At 45.7% G+C, this 27,423-nt stretch overlaps 8 protein-coding genes across 8 annotated transcripts; 5 read left to right on the top strand and 3 right to left on the bottom strand.

Moving 5' to 3' along the window:
- Window positions 1-1,132: 1,132 nt before the first annotated feature.
- N7508_009906 (reverse transcriptase family protein) lies at window positions 1,133-4,111 on the top strand (the record flags this gene model as incomplete). Its single annotated transcript, XM_058467967.1, has 3 exons — window positions 1,133-1,315; window positions 1,427-1,900; window positions 3,632-4,111. 3 exons carry the CDS (start codon window positions 1,133-1,135, stop codon window positions 4,109-4,111), a joined length of 1,137 nt encoding a protein of 378 aa, XP_058315813.1.
- Window positions 4,112-10,255: 6,144 nt separating this feature from the next.
- Window positions 10,256-13,969, bottom strand: N7508_009905 (uncharacterized protein; the record flags this gene model as incomplete). The annotated part of the gene is made up of 2 exons (XM_058467966.1): window positions 10,256-10,762; window positions 10,811-13,969. 2 exons carry the CDS (start codon window positions 13,967-13,969, stop codon window positions 10,256-10,258), a joined length of 3,666 nt encoding a protein of 1,221 aa, XP_058315812.1.
- A 773-nt stretch (window positions 13,970-14,742) lies between these two features.
- N7508_009904 (uncharacterized protein) lies at window positions 14,743-15,159 on the bottom strand (the record flags this gene model as incomplete). The annotated part of the gene is made up of 1 exon (XM_058467965.1): window positions 14,743-15,159. The coding sequence occupies one exon, from the start codon at window positions 15,157-15,159 to the stop codon at window positions 14,743-14,745; it is 417 nt and encodes a 138-aa protein (XP_058315811.1).
- A 433-nt stretch (window positions 15,160-15,592) lies between these two features.
- N7508_009903 (uncharacterized protein) lies at window positions 15,593-16,303 on the top strand (the record flags this gene model as incomplete). The annotated part of the gene is made up of 2 exons (XM_058467964.1): window positions 15,593-16,230; window positions 16,297-16,303. The coding sequence occupies 2 exons, from the start codon at window positions 15,593-15,595 to the stop codon at window positions 16,301-16,303; spliced, it is 645 nt and encodes a 214-aa protein (XP_058315810.1).
- A 3,834-nt stretch (window positions 16,304-20,137) lies between these two features.
- Window positions 20,138-20,782, bottom strand: N7508_009902 (uncharacterized protein; the record flags this gene model as incomplete). Its single annotated transcript, XM_058467963.1, has 3 exons — window positions 20,138-20,267; window positions 20,324-20,526; window positions 20,582-20,782. The coding sequence occupies 3 exons, from the start codon at window positions 20,780-20,782 to the stop codon at window positions 20,138-20,140; spliced, it is 534 nt and encodes a 177-aa protein (XP_058315809.1).
- Window positions 20,783-21,779: 997 nt separating this feature from the next.
- N7508_009901 (uncharacterized protein) lies at window positions 21,780-23,117 on the top strand (the record flags this gene model as incomplete). Its single annotated transcript, XM_058467962.1, has 1 exon — window positions 21,780-23,117. One exon carries the CDS (start codon window positions 21,780-21,782, stop codon window positions 23,115-23,117), a length of 1,338 nt encoding a protein of 445 aa, XP_058315808.1.
- A 657-nt stretch (window positions 23,118-23,774) lies between these two features.
- Window positions 23,775-26,397, top strand: N7508_009900 (Zn(II)2Cys6 transcription factor; the record flags this gene model as incomplete). The annotated part of the gene is made up of 7 exons (XM_058467961.1): window positions 23,775-23,971; window positions 24,051-24,563; window positions 24,635-25,159; window positions 25,216-25,354; window positions 25,407-25,483; window positions 25,533-25,606; window positions 25,655-26,397. 7 exons carry the CDS (start codon window positions 23,775-23,777, stop codon window positions 26,395-26,397), a joined length of 2,268 nt encoding a protein of 755 aa, XP_058315807.1.
- A 528-nt stretch (window positions 26,398-26,925) lies between these two features.
- N7508_009899 (uncharacterized protein) lies at window positions 26,926-27,279 on the top strand (the record flags this gene model as incomplete). Its single annotated transcript, XM_058467960.1, has 1 exon — window positions 26,926-27,279. The coding sequence occupies one exon, from the start codon at window positions 26,926-26,928 to the stop codon at window positions 27,277-27,279; it is 354 nt and encodes a 117-aa protein (XP_058315806.1).
- Between the last annotated feature and the right edge of the window lie 144 nt (window positions 27,280-27,423).

Genomic DNA, 27,423 nt, shown 5'->3' with positions numbered 1-27,423 from the left:
ACAAACGCCTTAAGAGTTTCTAACCCGAAGAAAGTAGCACAGAGTCCCCGGATTCGGGCTAGACTATAGATTAGGCAATATTCCGACGTCTATGTCACCTAAGCGTTTCCCCGAAGTTGGACCTATTTCTACAGAATGACCCTACCAACGTGTTATCTACTAATATTTCCAACTATGTCTCCACGGGTTCCGACCATGGCTTTGGAGTGTTCTAGGAACGCATAAGTGAAGATCGTAGTGCTCGGGTGCTGTCAGGACCCTCGACTACTTATGTTGGTACCTGAGGCACGAGTGGTGCCTCAGGAATCTATCAATATAAGAAGTCTATACGACTATAAAAGAACCCTTTTTATAATGGAGGGTAGGAAAAAGCCACTTTTTCCTATAAGACCAATTATAATATAGTGGATCTTATCTATAAGATAAGATCCCGAACCAATAAGAACCGAGATCTCGGCTATAACCGAATACCTTCGGATACTATCGGCAATAGAAGCTAATAGAAAGAACTAGAAGCATCTGCTGATAAATCAAATTACCAATGCTGATAAATCAACTAGGTGGCAAGAGCATTTGCCACCTAGGGGAAATAACATAAATAGAGAGTGATACCCCGACTGAAATAAATAACTATACTCTTCTCTCTCACTTTATTCTTCTTACTCTCTTCTTTATTACTTCCTTTCCTCTTATCACATGATCCTATAACCCTGACATCTTCAGAGTTACCGACCTTAGTCATCATAATATGATTATTGGGCGAATATGGTTTAAGAAGTATAGAGTGCTACTTGATTGTTAGGGTCACCGGATGATCTAGCCCGAAGAACCGACTCTATTCGAGAGCGTGGCTAGCAAGATGCCTGTCCCGATACCCTAGAAAATACTAAAACGTAAGACTCTCCCGGAGGTTTAGCATTAGAAGGATGCCGATCGGAGGGACTAGCTCTTCGCGAAGGAACTCACCCGAGAACAATCAAGAAGGCCGAGATAGGATCCTCGCGAAATAGAACTCGCCAAGATATATAGATCAATGCAGGACTTACCAGCTCCAAGAAGTGATCTAAAACCCTACCGCAAGACATAGCTAGCTTTAGATTCCTAGAGGAAACTCCCTACAATCGAGATTGCCATGATTGGAGGACCAGGATTTCACCGACATCTCCAGAAATCTGAAAACGAGATCTTCGTGACCAGTCTCTACGAAATAGATCGAATTATCGAAGAGAAGCAACGCTTACCGGAGCAAGAGAAGCTAGCGGAGGAACAGACGATCAGAGCCACGATTCTAACCGAGTACCTAGAGTACGTTGACGTATTTTCGAAGAAAGAATCCGATACGTTACCACCCTACCGAGGGTTATCGGATTATCGAGTTAAGTTAGAAGGAGAAGTGAAACTTAGATACTACCCCTTGTACAAATAGTCGGCCGAAGAACTTGAAGCGGCGAAGCAATATATTGTGGACAACCTTCACAAAGGCTTCCTTGTACCGAGTACGGCTCCTTTTGCGTCGCCAATCCTAATAGCCCGAAAGCCTAGAGGAGGGCTAAGATTCTGCGTCGACTATCGCAAGTTGAATGCTCTTACGAAGAAAGATCGATATCCATTGCCGTTGATCGATGAATTGTTACAACGAGTCAACAAAGCGAAGTTTTTTACAAAGCTCGATATTCGCCAAGGTTTCCATCGAATTCGCATGGCTATCGATTCCGAGGATCTTACCACGTTTAGATCTAGATACGGATCATTTAAGTACAAAGTGATGCCCTTTGGGCTGACCAACGGACCCGCGATATTCCAGCGTTACATTAACACTACGCTCGGCGAATACCTTGATGACTTTACAACTACCTACGTGGATAATATCCTGATTTACTCGGAGAGCTACGAAGATCATGTTCGACACGTGAAATTGGTCCTTCAACGACTTCGTGAGGCAGGACTCTAGGTTAGTCTCTCGAAATGTGAGTTCTACACTACCGAGACGAAGTTTCTAGGCTTTATTGTGAGCACCGAAGGCATTACGGTAGACCCTGCGAAGGTGGAAGCCGTTATAAGGTGGCAGCCGCCCACGACCGTGAAGAGTGTATAGTCGTTCTTAGGATTCTGCAACTTTTACCGGCGATTTATCAAAGACTATAGTCGAGTAGCAAAGCCGCTGCATTAGTTGACGAGGATTGATACGCCATTCGAATAGACTACGAAGTGTTAGGAGGCATTTGAAGAACTAAAGGGACGATTAATCGACGCACCTATCTTAGCTCACTACGATCCTATACGTGCTACTCGGGTGGAGACTGATGTATTAGACGGTGTTGTAGGCGCTGTACTCTCATAGTAGGGAGAAGACTCTTAGTGGCACCCGGTTGCATACTTTTCGAAGACCATGGCCCTAGCTAAACGGAACTACGAGATACACGACAAAGAACTACTAGCTATCGTACGCGCCCTAGACGAGTAGCGACCTAAACTAGAAGGATTATAGCGAGAAGACCGTTTTGATATTCTCACCGACTACCAAGCTCTCGAGTATTTTATAAGTTCGAAGAAGCTTAATGCTCGTTAGATTAGGTGGAACCTCTCTCTCTCCCGTTTTCACTTCCGTATCTAGTATCGACCCGGGAAACAGAACATACTAGCCGATATGCTCTCTCGAAAGGACACGCCCTATATAGATGAAGGACGAACTCTTACCTTGCTGCTAGTAGACTACGTCGAACAGAGTCCTCGAACTACGACACTTGCTCCGGTTACACTAAGTATCCCTGCGGGCGTTATTGAAAGAGTCAAATCGTTAAATCGGATACACGCAAGCCTTGACGAAGAACGGAAGCTTGCCCGTACTACGGAGTCGACCTATTAGAAGATTCAGGATAAACTTCTATTGTACGAAGATAGACTAGTAGTTCTAGATAAGGGAGACCTCCGAGCACGACTGCTTGATAAGATTTATCGACAACCATCGGTTGCTCACCCCGGAGCTAAGAAAATGAAGTAGTTGATAACGACCCGATACTATTGGCCTAGCTAGGCAGCTAACGTATCCCGGTATACCGATAACTGCATGGTTTGTAAGAGATCCAAAGCTTGGCGAGATAGGACCCCGGGACTCCTACAACCCTTGCCAATACCAGGGAAACCATAGCAGCACTTGACGATAGATTTCCGGTTATTCCCGAGGGATCGGAGAGGGTTCGATGCTGTTTTAGTGATTGTGGACCGCCTTAGCAAGCGGCCGATATTACTTGCTTGCTATAAAACGACTAACGCCAAGGAAATAAGTCAGTTGTTTATTGATCATATACTACGCTAGATAGGCCTCCCGGACTCTATCGTGTTAGATAGGGGTGGTTAGTTTGTCTCGGAATTCTGGACTAAATTCTGCAAGATCCTAGGGATTAAGAGAAAGCTCTCTACCGCTTACCACCCATAGATAGATGGTCAGAGTGAGATCGCAAACCAGTATATAGCTCAGAGGTTGAGGCTATTCGTGAATCACTATCAGGATAACTGGTCCGAGTTACTTGCTATAACTGATTTGGCTACCGCAGCACTACCGCAAAGTACAACAAAGCTATCTCCGTTCTTTATTGAAAGGGGCTATAAACCGCGCATATCATTCGACTAGCAACCTTCGGATTCCGTCCCCACACCGGAGACCTACGATACTCAAGAACAAGCCGATAAATTACAAGAAATTTGGAAGACAGCACGCGAACAGGCCTCGAAGGCACAGGAAAATCAGAAGAAGCAAGCTGACAAGCACCGGCGAGAAGTGGATTTCATAGTCGGCGACCAAGTCCTCGTTACAACAAAGAATTGGCAGATTGGACGACCTAGTAGGAAGCTAGCAGACTTAGCAAGCGGCCCGTATGAGATCATAGAGAAGGTCGGGCATGCGTATCGCCTAAAGCTTCCCGACAATATCAAAGTGCATCCGATTTTCAATCCTAGCAAGCTCCGGCTAGCTAGCAAGACACCTCCATTGACTAGGCAGATTCTCGATCCGCCATCGCCAGAGATCATCGAGGAATCACAGGAATGGGAAGTTGAAGAGATCCTCGCATCAAGGATCTACTACGGCAAGCTACAGTACAGAGTGAAATAGGTCGGCTATGATGAAGATCGAGCGTGGTATCATGCAGGAAATTTCAAGAATGCGCCGCAAAAATTGATCGAATTCCACGACACTTACCCTGGCCGACCTGGACCACCAATGAGATTGACGGAATGGACGAAGGCAGCATTGGAAGACGAATATCTGGAGGATCACAGTGACGATAATAAGGCTATTGCGTCTAGGGACTAGACGGTGTCTTACAGGGGGGTAATGTGACGAGGTGACTTCTCTTGTTGTGACCGATCACGTGAGGGGAGGATTGTGATTGGTCAGGTGGTTAGATAGTATTGAGATCCTCGACGGATCTCCCCTCTTTTTTCTTTCTTTCTTTTCTCTCCAGTTTAGTGTCTTAGTGAATGGACCCTTGTTCCTCTTGGTTTGCCCTCTCACACTAGACAGTCTTCAATCGATGAAATCCCTTAGACTAATGCCAGTGATATCTAGGCAAGTTCATCTACCCAAATGCTTGGGGGCATAAATCTCGGCTCGTACCTAGGCAACGATTCAAGCGCTACCGTCACATTGGTTGATACATCGACAAGGGACTCGGAATCAACAGAAATATCTCAATCAGATTCAATCGCTTTTTGGGGAAATATAGCAGACTTGACTTCTTCATAGCGACCTACGGGACCGTCAAGGGATAACTAGACAGCATAGCCTCCTATCAATGGCAATAGGGCGTTATCCCTTTTGCTATATTCTTCCTTATAACCGCAAAGTCCCCGGATTGAGTCAGAAAAAGGGCAATACTCTCGCCCGTTAGCAGTGAATTAATTTGTCTTTTATCTTCTATTATCCAAGATACCACCTAAAGTAAGGGTCAATACACATAAATAAATACAGCCATAGGCCAGATTATTAATAATCATATAATATATCATCAATTCGGGCTTAGCAGAATAAACAAAGATATACCCCCTCCACCTTCGGTCAACTATATATCACTATCGCCAGAGACGATAACATAATCTCTAGGCGATAATAAACCCTAATTCACTTTTGGAAACCTATTATTATGGTCTATGTATTCTAAGCCGAGAATCAATAGGTACTTTCTAGGAAATAGTCGCTCAAGCTTCCCTACCCTTTTTGTCTAAACGACGGGATAGTAGTCCGCCACCGTACGCCATAGATCGTCGGGAAAGGTAATACCTATTTCGCTAGAGATAGACTACAATTTTGTTTTATCCTTTAAAGAAAAGAAGAGGTTTAGCTTTCACACTACTACTAGGAGCAATCAAATATACTTCGAGCAAGTATTCCACAATAGGGCGCACGTTATCTTTGCTCCTAGGTGAGATAAATAGCTATAGGTATCGATCATAGGATATCCGGGTTATCTATGATCTGACTTTAGCAGCTATAACAGCTGCTACAGTCTCTAAGGGCGACGTATATAGCATAAGAAAATTCGAGTGATTAGGTATAGCTAGGGATCCTTTAATAAGAGTGCTAAGTGCTTCAAAAAATAGTTATTACGAAAACGGGCTGAGCAAGTGGATAATGCAGTTTATGTATATGACTTAAACAAAGGTAAATGCCTACGGGCGGCGGGGTAAAGGCGGGTAGCGAAGGTTAGGCAGTTATACGGTTATATAATTTATATTACTGTCACGTGATTTAAAACGAATATCGTCAAATGGACTTTGTCCGGTTTAAATTATCTAATACCTCGTAGGTCGAAGTCAACCCAAAATTACAAATAGCTGCTAAATCGCTATATAATAGATATATTGCTCAATCTATCTATAGTCGCCCTATTTAATTTATCTATGCTAATACCCCTATAGACAAGGAGTTCAGTTGTCAACCAATAATTTTTTTGTATCTCGTCAAAATTACTGAACCTACATTGCTATCTTCACGATTATCGGACTTAATAGTAGACTGCCATATTCCACTAATAGTCCTAGGGTACTTGCGTCTTTTTGTCTAGATAGGGTTAACCGAGGGACTACCCAACCGCTATTGTCTATAGACAAATACTTAGTCTAAGCCATTGTTTGAGTACTAAGACGGCCTCCTAAGTGACATTAACTTAGCCCTAATCTCGAGCTATATTTAGTTCTATCTTTCCTAGCTCAATTCTTTTCGACGGGCACGGAACCGAAACTAACTAGACAAATGTTTATATACCTTGCCTCGCGATTTAGATAAAACGTATGAACGTATGCTTTGTGACATCGATAAGTCATATATTAAGGATATACAACGCATATTAAAAGTGCTTTGTTTTTTATCCGACCCCTGACTATTGTGTTAGTCAACGCTCACGCGGTAGAAATTCGCGAATTACCGTTCCTCGATCGCGAGGGCCTATCTTTTGAGCAAGATAATCTTGTTAATATCTACCTTAGACTAATCGAGATTATAGAAGCCGACAATAGCTATAGAAAAATAATATCGACCGCTCGTATCGCTTATTTCTGCGTCTAAGAGTATCTTTAATTAGACTATATACGTTAGCAGAAAGCGGAAATATTCGCTGTTAATAGTGGATCTACAAACTCAGAAATAGCCCAAATCTACCTAATATATCTTTTAGACCTAACGCTATTAGATAGCAATCTAGATAAGGTAAAGTTTCGAGACTTCCCACTTACTTATTTCGCTGCTCTATATTAGTATCGCTATTATCAAGTATCTAAAGAAGAAACGGTGAAGGCTGAAAAAATGGTTCTAAGAATTTTTCAAATCGAGACCAATTCTTTCGTGACCTAGGCTAGGTTATATTAGATTAACCGTCCGTGGAATATAAATGTCAATTTTGAAGGAAGCGTGGATGACATAGTATCGCGTATATATTACGCATCCTTTTTGGGACTAGAGATCATTCTATAGGTATCCTAGTAACTTATAGGAAGTCTCCTAGTCTATTAGACATAGTTAATTCTTAGGGTGGATACTATAGAAATGCACTTTAAGCAGTATCAATTCGAGGTCATAACTAGGTAGTCTAAAAACTACTAGATCAAGGTGCCGACGTGAACGCCTAGCTATATCAAGGTTCTAACGTAAACTTCTAGAGTAGACTCTATAGCAATGCACTTCAAGTAGTATCAAGCTAGGTGGTCTAAATGCTACTAGATTAAGGTGCTAACGTGAGCGCCCAAGATAGACCCTAGGGCAATACACTTCAAGTTGCTATTGTTGCCACAAATTTATTTAAGGGTTGAACTATTGGAATCTGGTAAGCAATGCGTTCTAATATATACTCTGCCCGCTCAATACCTTTGAAATTGCTCTTTTTTATGTACCAGGCCTAAAACCCCTTTCCTATCGTGAGATAACCTATAAAATAGAAGATAAGTGTATTTGATATAAGCTTCAACATTATTTGTTATTGTGTGCCTGGATATTGAGTCTAACAATGAACTAGGCAGCGCCCTACAACGTGTAATTTTAAGCTTCCTATCCAAGATATTCCTAGACAAAGTGCCTCAAAATAGCTGAAATAATCGTGTATAGTAAGTGATATTAAACCTCTTTTAGATATCGAAGCTTGCTAATCATCTTATTAGGCTGCTTCACTAGTTTGGGAACGGACTTTTCTATCCTAAAGCTGCCAAATTGGCATCGTGTAACTTATAGTATTTTACCGTATAGGTTATATTCAAGGAATATCATTTATCCGGAAACAATCCTAATTTGGACTAGCGGGTTTGTTGCTAGGGTTCGGGAGATAATGTAAGAGTGTAGGTGGTAACACCGATTTCCGGAAGTACTATATTATTTGGTGACACAGAAGTCGGTTATTCGTGCTCTTTATTAAGAAACTCTTTCGCAGCAATATACTCTGTGGTTATGGCATAGATCCAGCCTACGACGTAGTTTGCAGGATCTAATATTTACGTCTCGACAAGAAAGGACGTAAAGAGCTAATATATTGTCTGATTTTGAACAATACTACTATCGACTCTGCTTTGCAAGAGAGAAGAGGACAATACTTGCAATCTCACTGTCGAAAATCAGCCCGTTGGCCTAGTCGAAAGCCAGACACCTAGGAAGGGGGCTGTGTGTAGATGCCAAGAGGTGGGCTGTTTTAGCTAGGGGGGTCGTGGCCCAATGGTGCTCTTCTCTCGCCCAACTAACAGGGTCAGTGCGGCGGTCGCGCCGGCCCGCAGGATTCTCACCTAGTTCTCACCCCGTCTATAGAGCACTCACCCTTGTCACCCCCGGTCGCGCGACTCTCACCCTAAACTCACCCGGGCGACACCCACCCAACTATTCTCCGCGCATAAGCCACACGCCGGTAAGTTAGTAGTTAGGTGGGTGACCACTAGCGAATCCTTACTGTTGTATGTTTCTTTTTGTCTTTTTTTGCAATTTGCCACAAATATGTACGGATAACCCAAAAATAGTTATTTCGAAAGGCAGGCAGGCGTCCTGGTTGGGTTCGAAGACCCCCGAGCTCTTGATTATCATCCGGCACGTCTGGTGTTTTCTCTGCGTTGCCGAAAATGTCAAAGATCGAGTCCCACTCAAGCATTGACAAAACAAAGTTAGCTTGTACATTTCTCCCAAAAGAATGAAAATAAGCCGATAAAGGAGCAAAATTCAGCTCACATATCCGGTATCCATGACATCTAGGACCAGTTCGACGCTATTTACCCCCTGTCGGAAAACGAGATGACTCGAGGTTATATTCTCCTCGCCATAATAGAAATAGCCGAAGCACAAATTTGATCTAAGCTCCCGTCGGTATTCCAGGAACCCCCCTCATATTCCGGGGATTCTGGCGCCAGGTGAATTTAGGTGAGTTTGAAGACCACTTGCACTCCGTTGGATTTGGGTTTGAGATCCGTTAGACGTTATTACATGTTTTCTACCAAACCTCCAGGGTGCAAAAATGGCAAAGGTCTGTTTTTCCTAAGAATGCGTTGCTGTTGAACCAGTCTCTGAGCCTGTCTTTGTCATTGGGATCAAAGTCATCGAAACGAGCAGATTCCCAGCGGTTGACGATCTCTTTTGTATCCTCATATTTCAATTTGCGTGTATTACTTTCTAATATACCTCCGTCGTAATCTAGAATAAGCAAACCGAAGTTGCGCTTGTCGGGCACATAATAGTCACAGTGCGAGTTCTTACTACGTTCAATTCTCGGGTGATGATCAACCTAGGACAAGCAATTTCCGATCTAAGTCGGGGGCCCAGTGCTTCCTATAAAATGGAACTCTTTCTAGTTCATGGAGGTTTTGCTTCGGTGATTCTTTGAGCTGTACTGACACGGCGAAGTCTGACTTGACGACCGCAAGGGCACTATCAAACACAAGTACCATCTTAAACTTTTGATAGAAGTCTGCCTTGTCACAAAGCTCTTCCATACACTATTTTTACATTATGTTCCCTTGGCAATTTGTGAAAAAAAAGGTCCTCACATAGTCAAAACACGCAGAAGTCATGAACACTTTCATTTGACGCATCGTGCCATGCCATTGCTTCGTTCCTCCATCTTTCGACTGAATTGTCATCTAAGACTTTCTCTCTCCCATTCAAGTTGATCAGTATCTTTTTATGAAAAGACTCATCCGTATCTTGCGGAGTGAAATTGCTCGAGGTTGAGCATCCCCTGCTTCCGATCTGAATGCGCTAGGATAGTCATCGAGCGGTCGGCCAAACCCAGGAAAGACAATCCTCTCTAGCGTCTCACAAATCTTGCTATGTAAATGTGAGCACAAGTAGGCAAGAAAATGCGCATCGTGATATGTGAGGGTTGATAAACTGACTGGAGTGGGATCCAAAACATAGGGCCGACGGGGTCTCCACCGAGCCGCTGCGTCTCCGATCCACAGTCTTACTACAAGAAGGGTCATAAGTCTGTTCACAGTGCCATGAATTATTCAACGTTCTTGACAGAAGCTCAAGTGAGTGTGCCATTTTATGCGCTGTTTGGTTTGTACCATAACTCAAGCTCTCTTTCTCACCTCTTTTTTTGGCCATTTAGCTCATATAAACTTGGGGGTTGAAAAAAGATTTATGGCCACCGTTGTAGATGATATACTGTGTTTGAGATTGAATTGTTGGTGTTAGCCCAAGACAAGGTAAACATATTCCACGCCTTGCATAGTGGTGCATATTGATACACCAAGGATGTAACAAGAAACATTAAATACCAAACTAACGACATCCTCACTTGCCAATGCCCAACTTGTCCAAACCGAGACTGTTCATCATATTATCGATCCCAAGACCACCGAGAAGACCCCGAACAAGACCACCAAGACCAAGTCCGTTCAGAAGATTACTAACAAGACCCAGAACACCGCTGAGGAGCAAGCCAACTGCAGCAATTATTTGGAAAAGGGGTTCGGATAGCAAAGCCCACAGTGGGTTGAGCTTCTTCTTCGCATGAGGCATATCTGCGATCCGGCGACGTCCATTTTCAATGGTAGTCGACACAGTCTGAGTCAGCTGTTTCAGAAGATCTGCCAGTTGATATTCCTCCGGTGTCGCCTCGTGAGAAGCACTGTGAGCCTTTGCGGATGCAGCGATGGACCCGTCGGGATCGAGAGCTCTGATGGTGCTTTTACACTCTTGTAGCATGTTCCCGGCGTCTTCAATGAGAGGTTTCACAGTCTGTACTAGTTTCTCTTCATCCAATTCGTCTCTTGGGGTACGATCGGCTCGTTCAAGGTGCTATATGAGGTTAATTGCGTCCACTGAGACAACCCAAGGGATTTTTACCTCTGTGATCTGTTTGCAAAGCGGCTCCAGGGACTCAAGTGTCTGCTGTACAACCACAGATATCTTCTTCGCCAAATCCCGATCATGTTTCTCTTTGGCCTGCTGCTCGGCTTCCTCGGGTGATAATTCGGGCTCGGGCTCCGATTCGACATCTGGCAGGTTTTCCTCCAGCGTGCACTCGCCAATTTTGTTTCCATCATTATCGACGATATAGCCATCATCATTGACCCTTTTTCCTACCATGGCTTTGGCGTTGCCCATAGTGAGTCGGCCTATCAGGTTTCCATCTTCGTCGCGGACCTCGCCATCTCGGTTGACTTTTCGGCCACTCATAGGGTTGATATCGCGTTGTTTCTCTTCAGGGGTCCATCGTTCTGCGCGGCCGATGACATTGCCCACTTTGTCCACAATTTCACCATCTTCATCGACGGCACGACCAACAAGCCTTGTCGGTTCCCCGTCAATCAGCCTGCCAACCACTTCCTTTTCTGCGGTGATGACATGTCCATCCTTTGTTGTAGTCAAGCCATCGAGGCCATAAAATTCTCCTTCAGGCCTCTCTCGCTCGGAAACGGGGATAAGTTCAACATTCCCCAGCACTTTCCCATCATCACTCCAGACCTGCCCTTCTGCGTCCACCTTTTTGCCATTCAGCTTCTTAGGATTTCCTGAAACAAGCCGTCCAAAGACTGCACCATTTTCGTCGACCACATTTCCAAACTTGTTGACTGTCATCCCGTCAAGCTCAGACAGGTCTTCTTCTGGCTCTTCAGAGGTTTCGGAAGGATTATATGGCTCAGCGCGTCCTATCACGTTACCATGTTTGTCCAATATTTCTCCATCATCATCGACAGCTTTGCCTCGCAGTTTCTTAGGATCTCCATCAATGATCTTGCCAACAACCAGACCTTCCTCGGTTTCAACAAACCCATCTTGCCCGACCACCAGATCACCCAAGTCGCTGAAAGGCCCCAACACTTCACGTTCGTCCTCTGGAACCATCTCAACCCGTCCAATGACCTCACCTTCATCGCTCCATATCTGGCCCTCGTGATCGATGGTTCTCCCGGTAACCTTTTTCAAATCCCCCTCTATCACGCGGCCTATCAGCATGCCGTCTGGTCCAGTGACAAATCCTAGCTTGTTAGGAGAAAGACCCTCCAAGAAAGAGAAGTCGACTTCTTCTGGCTCAGGCTCTGGTTCCTCCCAAGGCTCGGCGTGGCCGATGAGATTGCCTCGCTTGTCCAAAATATCGCCGTCATCGTCGACAGCCCGACCAAGAAGCTTCTTGACCTCACCATCAACGACATAGCCTACTCGATCCCCGGATGCGTCTTCGACCCAGCCATCATCAACCACGACGAGATCTTCAAAGCCTGCAAATGGGCTCTGATCTTCCTCCTCGATTGGCGTGGTTTTGGCCACGCCTAGAACATTGCCTCTGTTATCCCAGAATCGACCTTGATCATCGAGTTGAAATTCTCCCTTGGACAGCTTTTTGGCATCCCCCTCAACAAGTTCACCAACTGGCACACCATCCTCGCCGACAATGTTTCCGAACTTGTTACACTTGAGACCTTCGAGTGTGGAGATGTCAGGTAATTCCGGGGGAGGTCCCTGTGATGCGTCGGAGTTCACGTCTTCTTCGTCCTCTTCTCCTTCTTCTTCTTCCCCTTCTTCCTCTTGTCCTTCTTCCTCTTGTCCTTCTTCCTCTGGTTCACCATTTTCGAGGTCATCCCGCTTCTTGACAGCTGCCTTTTTATCTTCGAGCTCTTGCATTGCGGTATATCCAGCCTCGCCTGGGATTGTCTCAACCTGTCCGATCACCTCTCCATTGACATCCAGCACTTGACCCTGCTCATTTGGAATCTTTCCAGATAGATGTGTGGGATCTTGGCCTTCAACGACTTGGCCTAAGTTCTCACCCTCATCATTCACAATCTTGCCATTTTCGTTGATTTCTCTGCCTCGGAGAATGGCAACTTCTGGAAGTAATACGCCTCCGGTGGGCTCAGCTTCACCGGCTGAATCTTCAACTTTGTTTAGAGAGACGAGTTCGACCCGCCCGACCAAGTCTCCATCTTCATCAAGGATTTCCCCATTCTCGCCAATAGCCTGACCAACCAGATCATCCGGGTCACCCTCAACAAGTCGCCCCAGTACTATTCCCTGGCCGTCTTTGATCAAACCGTCCTCTGTGAGTGGCAAATTAACGAGGTCTTGCAGGCTGGGGACATTATCTGCGTCAACCCCTTCATCAGTCGCATCAGCATACTTTGCAGTCGCATCGCTGACAAGCTCGACTCGACCAATAAGATCGCCATCCTCATCCAGAATTTCACCACCTTCCCCAACAGCCCGGCCAGCAAGGTCGCTGGGATCACCCTCGACAAGTACTCCAATTGCATTGCCATCATCGTCGAGTATATGCCCCTCTTCGCTAACCTCAAGCCCCTTTAATTCAGACAAATCGGTCGGGAGGTTAGGAACCTTCTCGGTGATTTTGTTAACCACTTCCCCTTTATCAGACTTGAAGCGCTTTGTGACATCTTGAATGCCATTCTGGATATTGTCAAAAGTGCCCTGGGACTGCGCAACTCTTGCGCGATTACCGATATCCCTGGCGCTACCGGTAAGGTCCGAAAGACGCGAAGCTGCATTCTTCCCTCGCTGGAAGAATGAGCCGCCACCCGACCCAGAAGCTGGATCGCCTTTTTTCGTGACGGGTTTTCTTTGCTCTTTAGGTGGAATCTCTTCCTCTCGCTGCGCCTCTTCTGGGACATCGATCGTCTCTTCATACTCCTCGACAGACTCTCTTATTGGCAGTGGTTCCTCATATGCCAAGTTGGCTGCATTTTCTGCATCTGGTGCCTCACTCTTGTCGGCGTTCGGAATGTTGTTTTCCGATTCTTCCTTCTTTTGCGGGGCTGGAGGCAATTTTTCAGTTCCAGGCTTTTTTGACAACTTTCGGATATTCTTTTTGGGAGTGGTTGGTGTCGAGAGCTTATTGATGGGCTTCGCTTGAGTTGTGGATTTGATTTCTGATACTTCTTGGTCGGGTAAAGGGCTGTGAGAAGTGGAATCTTTTCCAATGGGCTTTTTACTTGGCAAAGAATTCTTCTTCGCAGATGGAACTCGCTTTGCCGCCGGTGATGCCATTTTCTTGCACTTTGGAGCTTTCCGCAACAAGGTTTCTTCGCGCTAATGATTCGTTTTGCAGGTAGAAATTGATGACTAGTAATTTTCCAATCAAAATAAAATTAATCTCAGCATGGGAGATGTGTGAGCATACGATTTATATACTGTAACGACCGGCAAGTTCTCACATTCGCCATGATATCATCATTGATATACTAATCGGGACCAGGAACTGGCTGCCTCGCCACGTCGTCTACAGTCAGATGATCACTAATTCTCAGCTATAAACGAGCTCCATGACTGTACCATGGAATTGATAACCTGACTCAAGCGATAGCTGGAGGGGTTCCACGAGGCCTCGGAGACACCGCCACATATACCGTGGTACCACGAAGCCGCCTGGTCACTTTAGACACATCCCGACCTCATCATATAATGCCATCATCTTTATTAACCACAAGTTATCCGTCCAGTCCAGTGTATTGCCACACCAAGTTTACCACGAGGACACAAAATCAAGAATTAATAGCTGCTAGATCTCTGTTCGATCCATGTCAAATCGATGCAACCATATCCGATTCTTCTAACTTTTGAAAGTGGGCGTTCCGGAATACTACAATCTTTGCCTGATCAATTCCTAAAGGCCAAGCAAAATAGCCTCACACGATAGCCTTCATAAATACATTCAAATGCTAATGGGCATTCGTCACATTCTTACATTGTGAATTTCAAGCTCTGTAAATCATCAGCGTCATGCTTCATGCGGCATATCAATGGTATATCAATGAAAGAACTTACAGAAGGCTTAGAGTGAGATCTCCCCGAATCTTAGCTTTCAATTCAACCTCAACGTCCAAGTTCAGATCAAGTCTTAAGCTCAACGCGCTTCCAGCATCTTTTGCTATCGGTCCAGTCCGCTCAGCGAGCGGTTGAATAGGAGCTATTCCTTTTTGAGCGGGTACAGCTGTATTTGTTTCCCTTCGAATAACCTCTGTCGTAGGCGCACGCCTATCACCGTGGGCGGGAACTTCTCGTTGAATGGACTCGGTTTCAGACGTCATATTAGAATTGCGTCGTGACTCGTCCTGTTGATCGTTTTCTAGAGAGGAATATTCCTCATCGGTGTAGAAATCAGATTCATCCTCTTCGCTCGAATGGTCTGGTTCTTTTGGGGGCGTCGGCTTTTTCTTTGCGGTCTTGACAGTAGCCATAGTGGTCTATATAACTGAGAATCAGAGCTGGGAGATAGATCATTGCATAATAATGGCAGGGGACGGGACTTGATAACATAATCAAGTCAAACCTCTCAACCATGGTTCGTAGAGTCCATGACGTTGCAGATCCCGGCCCCGTGAACGACTTCATTCTCAACATCCTCCATTTTACGTTTTGGTTAGCTTGAAACAAGTTTTCGCGTCGCTTGTACGTTTCTGGTTGAATCAACTAGTTCTATGGAGATCCACTCCCGCGAGAGTCCAGACCCCGCTTGGTTCTTCTTGTTCCTCGTGTCCTGGTCAAGCCTATCCTGACGTCAACGAGGCGAACTCTACGAAATTCCAGCATGGGCGAATAGATATCTATTTCCTATATACACGTCTTGATGCCTTCATTTAATACAAGAAATGACTGTATTCTGCCATCATAATGCAAGAGCAGCCTAATCATGACCTTCCAAACGCAAATGGAACCGCGACTGCTTCCACGCCAAAAAGGAAACCCCCGAAGCTCCGACCGCCCAAGCTGCGAAAAGGTCCAACTTCAGAGCCAGAATCAAGCAATTCCAATGAGCAGAGAGTGAATGGAATTCCAGAGTCTGCCAAATCAAATTCTGTTTCTTCAATCCCGGAAAGCAGTTCTACGGGACAGATGCAGGAGGAAAACCAGTCACCTTCACCTGAGCCGGCACCGCAGGTTGAAAATCCGAAAGAGCGTACCCGACACCACAGGAGAGTCCGTCGAGTTTCAACACTGGCACAGGATCCATCCCAAGACCAAGACACCCAGCTTGAGCAAAGGGACAATAGAAGCCTGGAACAGCGGAAGGTACAGGAAACGCAAGTGAGCAACGTACTTAACCCTCCGGAAGCTCAGGGGCAGGTACAGCGAGCTGGCGAGCTTGTTCCACAAGCAGCAGATGGAGCTGTCGAACAAGTGAGAGAGACTACCGAGGTAAAGCCTCAGTCGCAAAAGAACGATCAATTAAGGTTGAGGCTGGACTTGAATCTGGATGTGGAGGTTGAACTGAAGGCAAAGATCAGAGGAGATCTCACGCTGCAATTACTGTACGTGCCATATCCCTTCCGTCGGCTCGAGGTAGTTGGTGAGTTGCTAACATGTTTGTCTGGCAGTCAATAGCGGATCATTTGTCTCTTCTTGGTTTATCATTATCCTGGGATAGATATATGTGCAGGGGTTATTTAACTTATTAGATCACATTGCTTTATATTCTTGTCGAACTCGGGCGTAAAAAGGAAGCAGAATCATCCTCAATTTAGGCAGAACGAAGGTTGTACAGTAAGCTTGAATTTTGGAAATCTCACTATTGATTATTCAGCCAGCAGGAGCAACTGGAGCACGCCCTCATCATGGGTGATGAAGAGCTTTGATAGACAACTAGATGCTAAAAAGGACCGATATGAACCCCCTTGAATATAATTTATCACTACATGTAATCAGAGTTTAGAAAACAGAGCGTCTCCATCTATTTAATCGTACTACTACATGGCACAATGTAAGGTGTTTGTAGGTCGGCTAGTTGGAGAGTCTTTCTGTTCGTGCAAAGCAAGAAGTAAAAGAGAAGTGGGCGATGATGAAGGTGACAGGAGGTAGAGAACAAATAAGAGGAGAAAGAGATAGAAGTGATGCAAGCAGCACTTCAATGAAATCCAATTTTTGTTCGTTCGTACCCACATTTTACACATCCTGTCACTTCACCCTTGGACTCCTAGTTATACGCTATTACCATTCAAAAAAGCTCTTATCTCGGGCCCTTACCGGGTTAGTTACCAGGAAAGTAATCGATTGGCATGGAAGATAAAGAGGCAATTTATCACAATGGAAATAGACTTTCTAAACTAAAATGACGACGCAGAGAACGAACGAAACAAAGACAAAAAAAACATACAACATACAACAGTAAGGATTCGCTAGTGGTCACCCACCTAACTACTAACTTACCGGCGTGTGGCTTAAGTACGGCTGAGCGGACGGGAAGCCCTGTTCTCCACACCCTGTGGTCGTATGTACTAATTGCCACAATAAGAATAATCATGTAGGACTTCAATGATACATATACACGACAGTACTCGGCGGCGCGTGGCTTATTCGCGCTAGTAGTTGGATAGTTGAGAGCGAGAGTCACTTTAGCGTCACATGACCGCGAACGAGATGGCGAGTGCTATAGATAAGGCGCTAGTTATATTGAGCCACGCGACTATTGAATTGACCTAGTTAATATATAGTAGAAGTTGAGTAAGCTCTACGATTTAAAACACGTAGCTATATAGAGAGTAGATTACCGAGGATAATAGTATCCAGCTTTTTATAGTCCCTAGAATGCTCGAGTGTGAAAAATTACTTGAAACAATGTATTCAATAGTCTTGTAAGACTTTCGTGCTAGCAATGACAAAGATGAGCGAGAGTTTCATTAAATAACTATAGGCACCTGTAATTGGCATGGGCAGATCCTGTATCTAGTCCCAGATATCATGGATATCGAAAGATTGCATATTGGATTCGAACAAATTCATGAATCCAGACTCTTATGTCACTCTCCGTTTCAAAGTTGGAAAAATAGGATACTTTATATATACAAGCTGGATATACTAAGTTAGTAAGGGCTAGCCCTATACGCTATCGAATTTGGCTAGTCCGGTATATATGTACTAGAATTAGGTAGTGTAGTGGGGGAATTGCTGACTGCGTAGATTAGCGGTGAATCGAATGACTCAGTATTTTGTGATATATAAGGTTTCTTACTAGCAGGACAGCAACTCAGACACATTCTCTTCTTCACTACCACCTCTATGTGCTCTCCTCCCTTATATTCCTACTACCCCTAGTGGCCGACCTGGTTCGCAGACAGACAGGCAGGGTCGAGTTCCCCTTCGTGTTCCCCTCTTCAGTAGGTAGATAGTGGCTATATAGCTCGACGAGCACCGTCCCTCTATACTTGTAAGTATAGCTAGTTTACTTTCACCTCAAAATCTTCTAGGGTGAAGATAGAATGTATTTTCAGAAACAATAGGCTTAGAGTCCTACTTAATGATAAGATTATAATATATTGAAATTATGTTATGTTACCTAAGGATATAGAATTAGCTACTAGCCCGACTCCCTATTATCAAGGCTACTATATTATTTTGAGCAAAATTATGCCCTTAAAATCTTAAATGCCAGAGCTCACAAGTCAAATATCAGGCATCGACTCCTTCCGTTTTACAACCACTTTCTGGGGCGTCTTTTCCGACAGAAAAGCTTTCTAGGCAACATCAGTTGACTTCATGAACAATGTAATTCGGTGACAGCAATCGTGGGACAATATCTTGCTTTGCAAGACTAGCTGCCTAGTCCAAAAAACCTCGAAGCTGGGATATTATCTTGTGCTGCTCGCTGTCCCAGCAGAACCTTCTGATCGTGCACTTCATAGAGTCAGTCATAATTCACTTCAACGTTTTCTAGAGACACTGTTACCGGGCTTGTGGCTGTGATAATCATGACTATCCACTGTGAACCATTCGGCATAGCACCGTAGACCGCCGCGCCTTTTCTTGTGAGATTGCGAACACGGTGGATCTCCTGGCCATGTTTTGAGGGAGAGCCCAGCTCTGAGCTTCAGGATTCTGTGACTTCATAATAATGTGATTGGTTTGTATTTCCCAGAGGTCGCCATACCATACGGTGTAGTCGGTTCTGTTCGTGGAAGCTGGCATTCCAACTTGAACACCTCTGAAGTGAGATTTCGACACGACCAGGCCATTTAAATTGTACTGGCAAGTGCTGGGTGGCTGCGTTGAAGAAAATAGCTCTTGGTTATGTTTGCAAGCATCCTGACCAAAATGTATTCGGCTTTCACGAAGGCTATGCGGTGTGCACTATCATCTGAACCGGTGACCATGTCAACGTCATCCCATAGAGCTCTTGACAAGAGAATGGCGATTCGACATTAACGCTCCTTTGGAAATTGCCTAAGCTCAGAACTCACGTAAATATTCTGGAACCATCCACGCTTCTTTTTTTTTTGCTCTAAGCTGGCTTTGTCCCCACCATCGCGTCATGTAAGTCCATTATACTTCTGTGAGCCTCGCTCTCCATGTTTTGTTCCCCCCCCATTGATGCCTTAGGTGAAGTTGATATAGATAAAGGAAAAACCAGAAAGAAGAGGAGGAGGAGGAGAAGGGAAGAAACAGTCACGGATTGTTTACCTAAATGTTTCGTCAAGACATCTCGGGCACCTATTTGCACTTTCCTGTTTGTGGGAAAAGTAACGTGATCATGTGTTGTAGTGCAAAGCTTCAACAAGATACCGTCACATTGATGCCCGAACAAGCGATAGGCGACTCACTACGTCAAACAAACCGGGGTACCAAACTTTAGGGTATCATGCTTCAGATCCAAACCTTCATACTTTCTTGCCCCTTTGCGTGCTTTGTTTGATGTGAATTCTCGGCGGTTGCTTTGGGGATGCGATTGTACTCATACAGCTTTGATGAAAGTTCAGAGCAAGGAAGAAGCGATTCAGGAGACGCCATTCTTGGAAGATCAATAATCGTGCTTGGTTGGAGAGTCTACGGTCTTGGCTTTCAGATTTAGGGTGGCATAGGCTCATCATTCGAGACCTCGAAGTGTCCATCTCGAATGTTATTATGAAGATGTGGATATTCGATAAGTAATTTCGAGCCAAACTTTGCACAATCCATTTTTGAAACTCTAGGCAATGCCACGTTAGGTGTTTGGCGCTCGAGATCCGGCTTTTTTTGGATCGAAGCGCCTGCATAGACATGAAGCAAGAAGTGAACCTGACCAGGTTGATTGATTATTATCAAATCGACTGATTGATTTTCATTTAGATATGAACTTTTTCTAGGCAAGATCCTCTCCTTGATAATAACAATGCAAACGCTTGATGTGCATGAACATGCTACATTGTTTGCTGCTAAAAGGTTTCAATCGGATTGTCTGGGCGCTATTTACTTTGGCAGCTCGATTCCTTGATTTGACCCTCTTCCCCTTGTCATCCTATACGCCTTCTTGACAACATTGATAACCTGCTTGACCAAAATTGTTCCTTGCTTGACAACAATGATAGCTTGTAAAACGCTAAGATACATATATTAGTGTTGATTAGCTTTGTATAGAGATACTGATTGACTCACCCTGCAACTGAGAAGAGGATGGCGACCAGAAAGACAAGGAAGTTACCGCGATGGCCTAGCCCTGAAATGAGGAAAAGCGCGGCGCCAGACCAAAGGATTGCAGTGCAAATCACGCTTGGAATGAAGCTTATGGCCGGGTAGATGGTTGTTCCCTGCGTAAGCGCAATGTAATCGACAATGGACCAGATCACTGGGGGCGAGAACTATGCACTATTAGCTCTGACCGCTTGTGCTCTAGGTCTTAAATGTTTCCCATACCACCACAAGGTTGAAGAAGCCACCTTGCGAGGCAATCAGTAAGGCGGGGACGGCAAGCGTTAGAATCCAAAGTCGGAAGTGTAGAGCATTTTTCTGTTCATCGTCGAGCGTAACATAATTGATAAGCATACCTGCGGATTTCGGAACAAGAAATTTCTGGATGAGGAAAGCAACGATGAAAGTCTCGAAGAGGGGTTCCATTGAGTGCGCTAAAACTAGCGATAAATGCGGCGAATGGGGGTTGGTCAGACCCTGTTCCCCCTAGACCTTAGCGCCAAAAGTTCATGAGCCTCAGTATCTCGATCGGCACGGACCGACATCCCGGCCGACAGATCAATTGTAGCTGTGGTACCTGAAAGCTATATTATGTTGTTGATATAAACCTCTGGTAGGTCCAAATAAATACATACGACCACAGGGTGTGGAGAACAGGGCTTCCCGTCCGCTCAGCCGTACTTAAGCCACACGCCGGTAAGTTAGTAGTTAGGTGGGTGACCACTAGCGAATCCTTACTGTTGTATGTTTTTTTTGTCTTTTTGCAAGCCATCTAACTAAAGTATATGGCAAAAAAAAAAAAGATTAATTTTCTTCTGTCTGCGAAATTGTGGGATATTATTAGCATCGGAAGAAACTCCGATAGGCAAAAGGAAAATATCACGGGTCAACGGTTTTAGTCTAGGGCCGGACCCCGGAGAATGACTCAGGGGCATTCTAATTCGATACATCGCCGCTTGAGTGGCATTCCAAGACTACCGAATTGCTGAGCTTCATTTTTGCAAGCTTTGCTTCAGGGTGCCCAGCTAATCCCTGCCGCTGCCTTTTTGCCGTATATCGACCCATTGATGTATCGAGTTCTATTTTTATGGTCTCTGTTTTCCGTTTCTCTGTTTTTACTCTCTCGTAAATCTCGGAGACCCCGACAAAGGAAAACATGAGGCGAAATGACTAGCGTGCATCGGCTAGATCTTAACTTGTTCCCACTTATCCGGAACCCTACCAATCACAGCCCTAATTCAGCCTACTCTAATGCAGCAATTTCCACCGACCACTAGAGGGAAAAGGGAAACCGCCCCCAAAATTCAGGGTCTGTCATGAGGCGCTTGTTAGCTTTTTCCTTAGTATACTTTTCTCAAAACAATAAAACCATGGCGAGCCCCTCATTTTCTCGTAGAATCCATTCTCGATCCACAGGCCCAATATGGCGCCCTCACATTCGTTCAAACTATACCTGTCACTCGCTTTATCTTACCTCAGTCCCCTCGTTTCGGCTGCGCCATGGATAGTCACGGAAATATATCAGCAGGATATTGTTACTGAGTCGTACGGTTATGGTTACCCAGATGAGGTGACCACCCAGATTGAAAAGATCACCCCAACCGCAACTCTTCCCGCAGAAGCTCTATCAACGATCACATCAACCGAGACACTCGGCAGCTATACGGTGATCGAGAAGCTCTACCCAACCGGATATGGTTCCGCCGCACCTTATGACTACGCCTACGGCTACCACGCCGACAGCGATGGCAACATCCACAGCACAATCTTCAAAGTGAACCTAGTGTATACGGCGCCAACAGGCTGCTCAACCAAATGGACCTCCACAGTCGAGGCGGAAGTCACACCTCCATTCGAAATCCGCAACGATTTCCCGTATGAGACAGGTACCGCCTCTACCTCAGTCGACGACGCCCAACCTTTCCAACCAACAACATACTTCTTCGACGTTATCCACGTCGACCCAACCCAGATTCCGAGCTATACACTCTCTTCGCTGAGCTACTATAACGCCCCGACCTCTGTCGCCGGCGGCGCATCATGCCAGTATACATCCACCTCCGACTCCACCTCCAGCACCAGTTCCGGTACCAGCTCCGGCTATTACACCGGCGGCTATTACGGCAATGGCTATTATGGTTACTACGACGATGATAACTGGTTCACAAGCAAGTGGGGTCTAGGGGTCGGAATTTCCGGCCTGGCAATTACACTCATCTGCGTCCTGGGCTGGATAGGCCTGTTCCTGATCCTCGGTTTCATCGAAGCCTGGGTCCGATTTCGCCGTCTCATGACGGGTTGGCAAACCCGTCGCGGACTTCCGCTTTTCTGGTGTTTCCTTATCTTCCCCATCACGCTGTTCTTCCTCTTCTGTTTCCGGAAGGGATTCCGCGCGCGTAGTCGCGAGGATGCCGAGGTTCTGAAGAAGAGGTGGGATGCTATGCCTTTTGGAACTAAGTTGAAGCTTTACTTCCTTTGGGGCTTCCGCTTTAAGTACCCGCCTGTTCTTGGTCCTGCGCCTGCTAGGGTGCAGGGTAGTAAGAAGCCTAAGGAGTCTGGTCCTCGGCTTTTGGATGCTACTCCGCCTGGTTCTTCTGCTGGGTCTGGGGCTGAGAGGGGTCTTGCTGGTGTTCCTGAGGTTGGGGAGGTTCAGGGTCAGCAGGGTCATGTTGTTCCTCGGTCGCATGATGCTGTTCCTGATGTCGAGGCTTCGGGTGCTGTTTCTAGGCAGAGGGATGAGGAGATTGGTCACGCTCGTTGATGGACTTGTGGTGGTTGGTTGAAGAGGTCTGCGTGTTTGCAAAAATGCGATATATAATATTTTTCAGTGGAACCTCTCTACTGTTTGTGCTCATTCATGTATTCAACGGCTGTTAATATTTAATTGATACCACTTCGCATATATTGTCAAACTGGACCAATAAAAAGGATAATTCAGAAGATCCTTGGAAATAAAATCGATTGGTTATAAAATGCAAAATCTAAAAAAATATTAACCCTCTCTTACGGCAGTATGCACGGTATACTCAGGCTGAAATATATATAGGTCAAGTCTGTGAAAATGTATTTCTGCATGTCGTCCCTGGCAATCGATGTAGAACAAACTTGAACGTTTGCACCACACTCTACTCACCATGGCCAAAAAAGAAGAAAATGATCGATTCCTAACATTCAAGAACAAATTCGACTCAATGGAATAAAAAAGAAAGGCAAAAAAGAAAATGCTCACTCGAGGACGGTGTTTAGGAATAGCCGAACGCGGGGGTCGAACCCGCAGCCTTAAGATTAAGAGTCTTACGCTCTACCGATTGAGCTAGCCCGGCCGGGCTGTTAGAGGGGCTCCGAATTATGGCTACATAACCCAAAATCTTTACCGCCTACCTCATGTCCCCAAGCCTCATGGTCTACGGGCATCGGGATGGTCGTTCTCAACAACGCGATGGAGCAGTCGGGCCAGGCCTCCCATGCCAAACAGGCCGCATGCCTGAGCTGTCGACGAAGCAAGATTCGCTGCAATCGCACAGCGGGTGAAACGCGCTGCGATAAATGTAAGCAGACCGATGCGGAGTGCATCGTGCCAAGTCACCATCTAGGCAGGCAAAAGGGAGTAAAGAAGTAAGTGAAGTTGAGATGGGGAGAAATCAAATTTTTCTCCAATCCTCAAAGGGGTAGGTCAAGGCTGACACGTGCATAGCAAACGCAAGGGTCTGGAGAAAGCGATCCATCAGATCGAACAGGCCATCAAAAGACCGAGGATTGACCCTGCCGGCGACAATGATGCACAAAGAGCCATCTCAGGTCTGCAGGACCTCCTCATTCAAGTCCAGGGTCAGTTGATGCAAGGTAACCAGGATGTTTTTTCCGATGGTCCGGGGCCGGGCCATGATCCTGACTCTGACCCGCCTTCGCTGCGCGAGAGCAAGGTCGACGAAAGTCTTACTCTAGACGATGCAGAGAATCCACTACAATTGTTAGCTCGAGCTTCGGATCTGCAGCTTTCGCCGACGGGAGTACGCCGAGCACATAGGTCTTCGCTGCCATTGCCGGGCGCACCGCTGGCTGTGCCGCAGGATAATGATATTCCTGGAGAGCCGAGCGCGAAGTCATTTTTCGTGCCGACTAGGGCGAATCTGGATGTTGGGTCTGAGGTTGATCCCGTAGATCTGGGGTTGGTCACTTTTGATGAGTCGGAATCTTTGTTCTCGTTGTAAGTATATGTTTGTCGGTCTCGAGTCCAGCCTGTATGATATGAAAACGAGGCATTGACATTATTATCAGCTTTTATCAAAACCTCGCTCACACGAGATGGGGTCTCGATCCATTGATACACACGCCATCATTTGTGCGCTCTCAATCCGCATTTTTATTTACATCGATAATGGCTGGAGCGGCTCTATTCCTACCATCCGCAGCGGCTTTGTCTACGAGATTATCTCGACACTGCAAGTGGCTTGCAAAGAGGGTAATTACGCTCCGCCATAGGTCTGTCGAGATTGTTTTGGCATTCATGGTTAATGTTCCGTGGATGTCCCCTGGTGATAGCCTCGGAGATGATGATACCTGTTCATATATCGCTATGGCTTTGACTGTTTCTTTGGATTTATCATTGAACAAGATTGTCTCTCCATCTGCGAGCTTTGATCAGGACCTGCTTAATCGTTTAGCTCGGGCAGATTGTATTGATGCCAGGAGGGCTTTACATATGGATGGATTTGATGATGTTGATCCATCGTCTGAGTGGGGTCTGCGTTTACTCCGGCGACGGGAAAGAGCATGGATTGCTTTATTTGTTGTTGAGAGGGGGTAAGTTTGAGTCCTTTGTCTTTTATATGTGAATGCATGTACTGACTAGATGGAAGTGTTTGTCTTGCTCGTGGACGAAGCTATACAGTCCCTCCAACTACGCTTATTGAGAACTGCGACCGGTGGCATCTGTCCAACATCGCAGATTTGCGTGATGGTCCTATGAACTCAATGGCAGTTCTTCGCAGAGACTTAGTAAGACTTTCCATGCTTAAAATATCGATTATGACTCTAATGGCCAATCTAGGACGGACTATTTAGGAAAGTCAAATCAAATTGCGATAGTCATCGAATCGTTGACACCGGCTCAGAAGCCGCGCAAACGTACGGGCAACTACAATTGATAAAAATTTCGCTGCTAACCTCAACACAGGATCAAGAAAACCATCCAAACTTTCTATGAACGGTGGTACGCAACATGGGCTTTCGCAATCGGTGAAGGTGACAGTAAGTACAGACCATCAAACCGAAAGAGCCATATGCTAATCCAAAAAGCACGGTCTCTCCCCCCATACGTCGAGATTCTAGTCACGCACACCCAACTCTCAACCTACGGCGGCGTTATCAACCACCCAACAGCCCCCCTCGAAGTAAAACGCTTCTTCCGCGCCGCAGGCCTCTCATCCGCCCTGAACGTTCTCCGAGCTGCAATCCAAGGCGAAGCCCGCCTAAAGTCAATGCCAAACAATACAGTCATCATGATATCCTTCGCAGCCTGCTCTGCACTAAGTCTAAGCGTAATACCGGGCGACAGCAGATCGAGCCTCGCACCCAGCGTGCGAAACCTAATTGAAGAAACAGCCGGCGTTCTGGAAAGAGTCGGTGCAACACCGAGTCACCGCAATGGTTCGTCAGTGCTCTATGGTCGCTTTCTGCGCGAGTTGATTCGGAGAGCTCCTGCTTTCCCTCTCCCCGCATCTCATCCGCAATCACAGTTCCAAACCACCTCTCAACGCGTCAATCCATCTGGTATGGATCTAGCTGAACCGGCTCTACCCCCTACATCTTCCCTCGATATGCATGGCCTCCCAATTCAAGTCTCTCAACCGTCGACATCGCTTCCGCCTGAGGATCTTTGGTCTGAACCAATTCAATTCTCAGCAATGTCGGATAATCAGATTGTCGATGCGGTTAATCGGGCCGGCACTGCATTTGGGTCGTCTATTCCTGATGTTCCGCTTGACGATATGCTTAATTGGGATTGGCTTGATTTCGCGAATGCAGATTTTGGTCTGTGATGTGATCTTTAGCTTATTTTTGTTTATTGATACCCATATTTTTGTTATCGTTTTATTTTGAGTTGTGATGTATAATTTTGTTGAGAAGTATCAATAGTAGCTTTGAGTACGCAGCTTCATTTCAATGTCTGCCGATCAACCCATTACAAAAACAATCTCCAATCTTCCATTTACTTAAAAAAGGATTGATGGTCAGGGATGTACCGTAAGCATAAATACAATTCGCCACTCAAACCAAATATTCACAGATACCCGTGGGACTCAGCAACCGCGCAGCGGTATTCTGGCCATCAGAATGGGGGCCATCTTGGCTAACGTCATAGTAATCCAGTCCGTATCCAGGAAGACATATAAGCCGCAGTTCTCCGCGACAAAAAGAGAAAAATTTGTATAATAAAAGCTTTAATCTGAAACCTTCTTTCATTCCATGATAAACTACATACCCACCAAAGTACTTCCCAGCCACGTGGCCACCGATACACATCAACCTCCATTCAACCTAATCTACAAACAAAAACAACAAACAAAATGGTCTTGGACTGGAGCGCCCTAGCCCCAGGTCCCTCCGGCACAGCAATGCTAGGCGAAAGCGGAATCGAAGGCGCTGCCCGACGCGGACGGGAGAGATTACGACGCGAAGAGGAGCAGCGGGCTCTTGAGAATAAGAACGAAGGAAGAGGTGATAGCGCAATTACTAGCGATGCGGCTTCCGATGTTACTCTGGTCCCCGGGGGACAGGGGAATGGTCTCTCATCGGGATATACGTCCAATCGGCGGACGGATGAGGAGATGAGGGCTGAGGCTAAGCGTAGGAATGGTGAACATAGGTCTGGAGGACTAAACGGGAAATTGGGGAGGCTTAAGAAGACTTTGACTGGTTGATTGGATAGTTTGATGTTCGAGTCGAATTGAGTATGTGTCTTGCGTACTTTGGCCATGGGTTTGTTCTGAAATATTATATCATGTGTAAGGTATACTCTGACCAGATTTAAACCTACGTGAACATTTAAAAGTATCCCCAAGCAC

This window comes from Penicillium antarcticum (genome assembly GCF_028974205.1).
Source record: "Penicillium antarcticum strain IBT 31339 chromosome Unknown utg000009l_segment0_segment0, whole genome shotgun sequence".
NCBI classification, from domain to species: Eukaryota; Fungi; Ascomycota; class Eurotiomycetes; order Eurotiales; family Aspergillaceae; genus Penicillium; species Penicillium antarcticum.
This window is presented reverse-complemented; position numbering and strand designations above follow the sequence as displayed.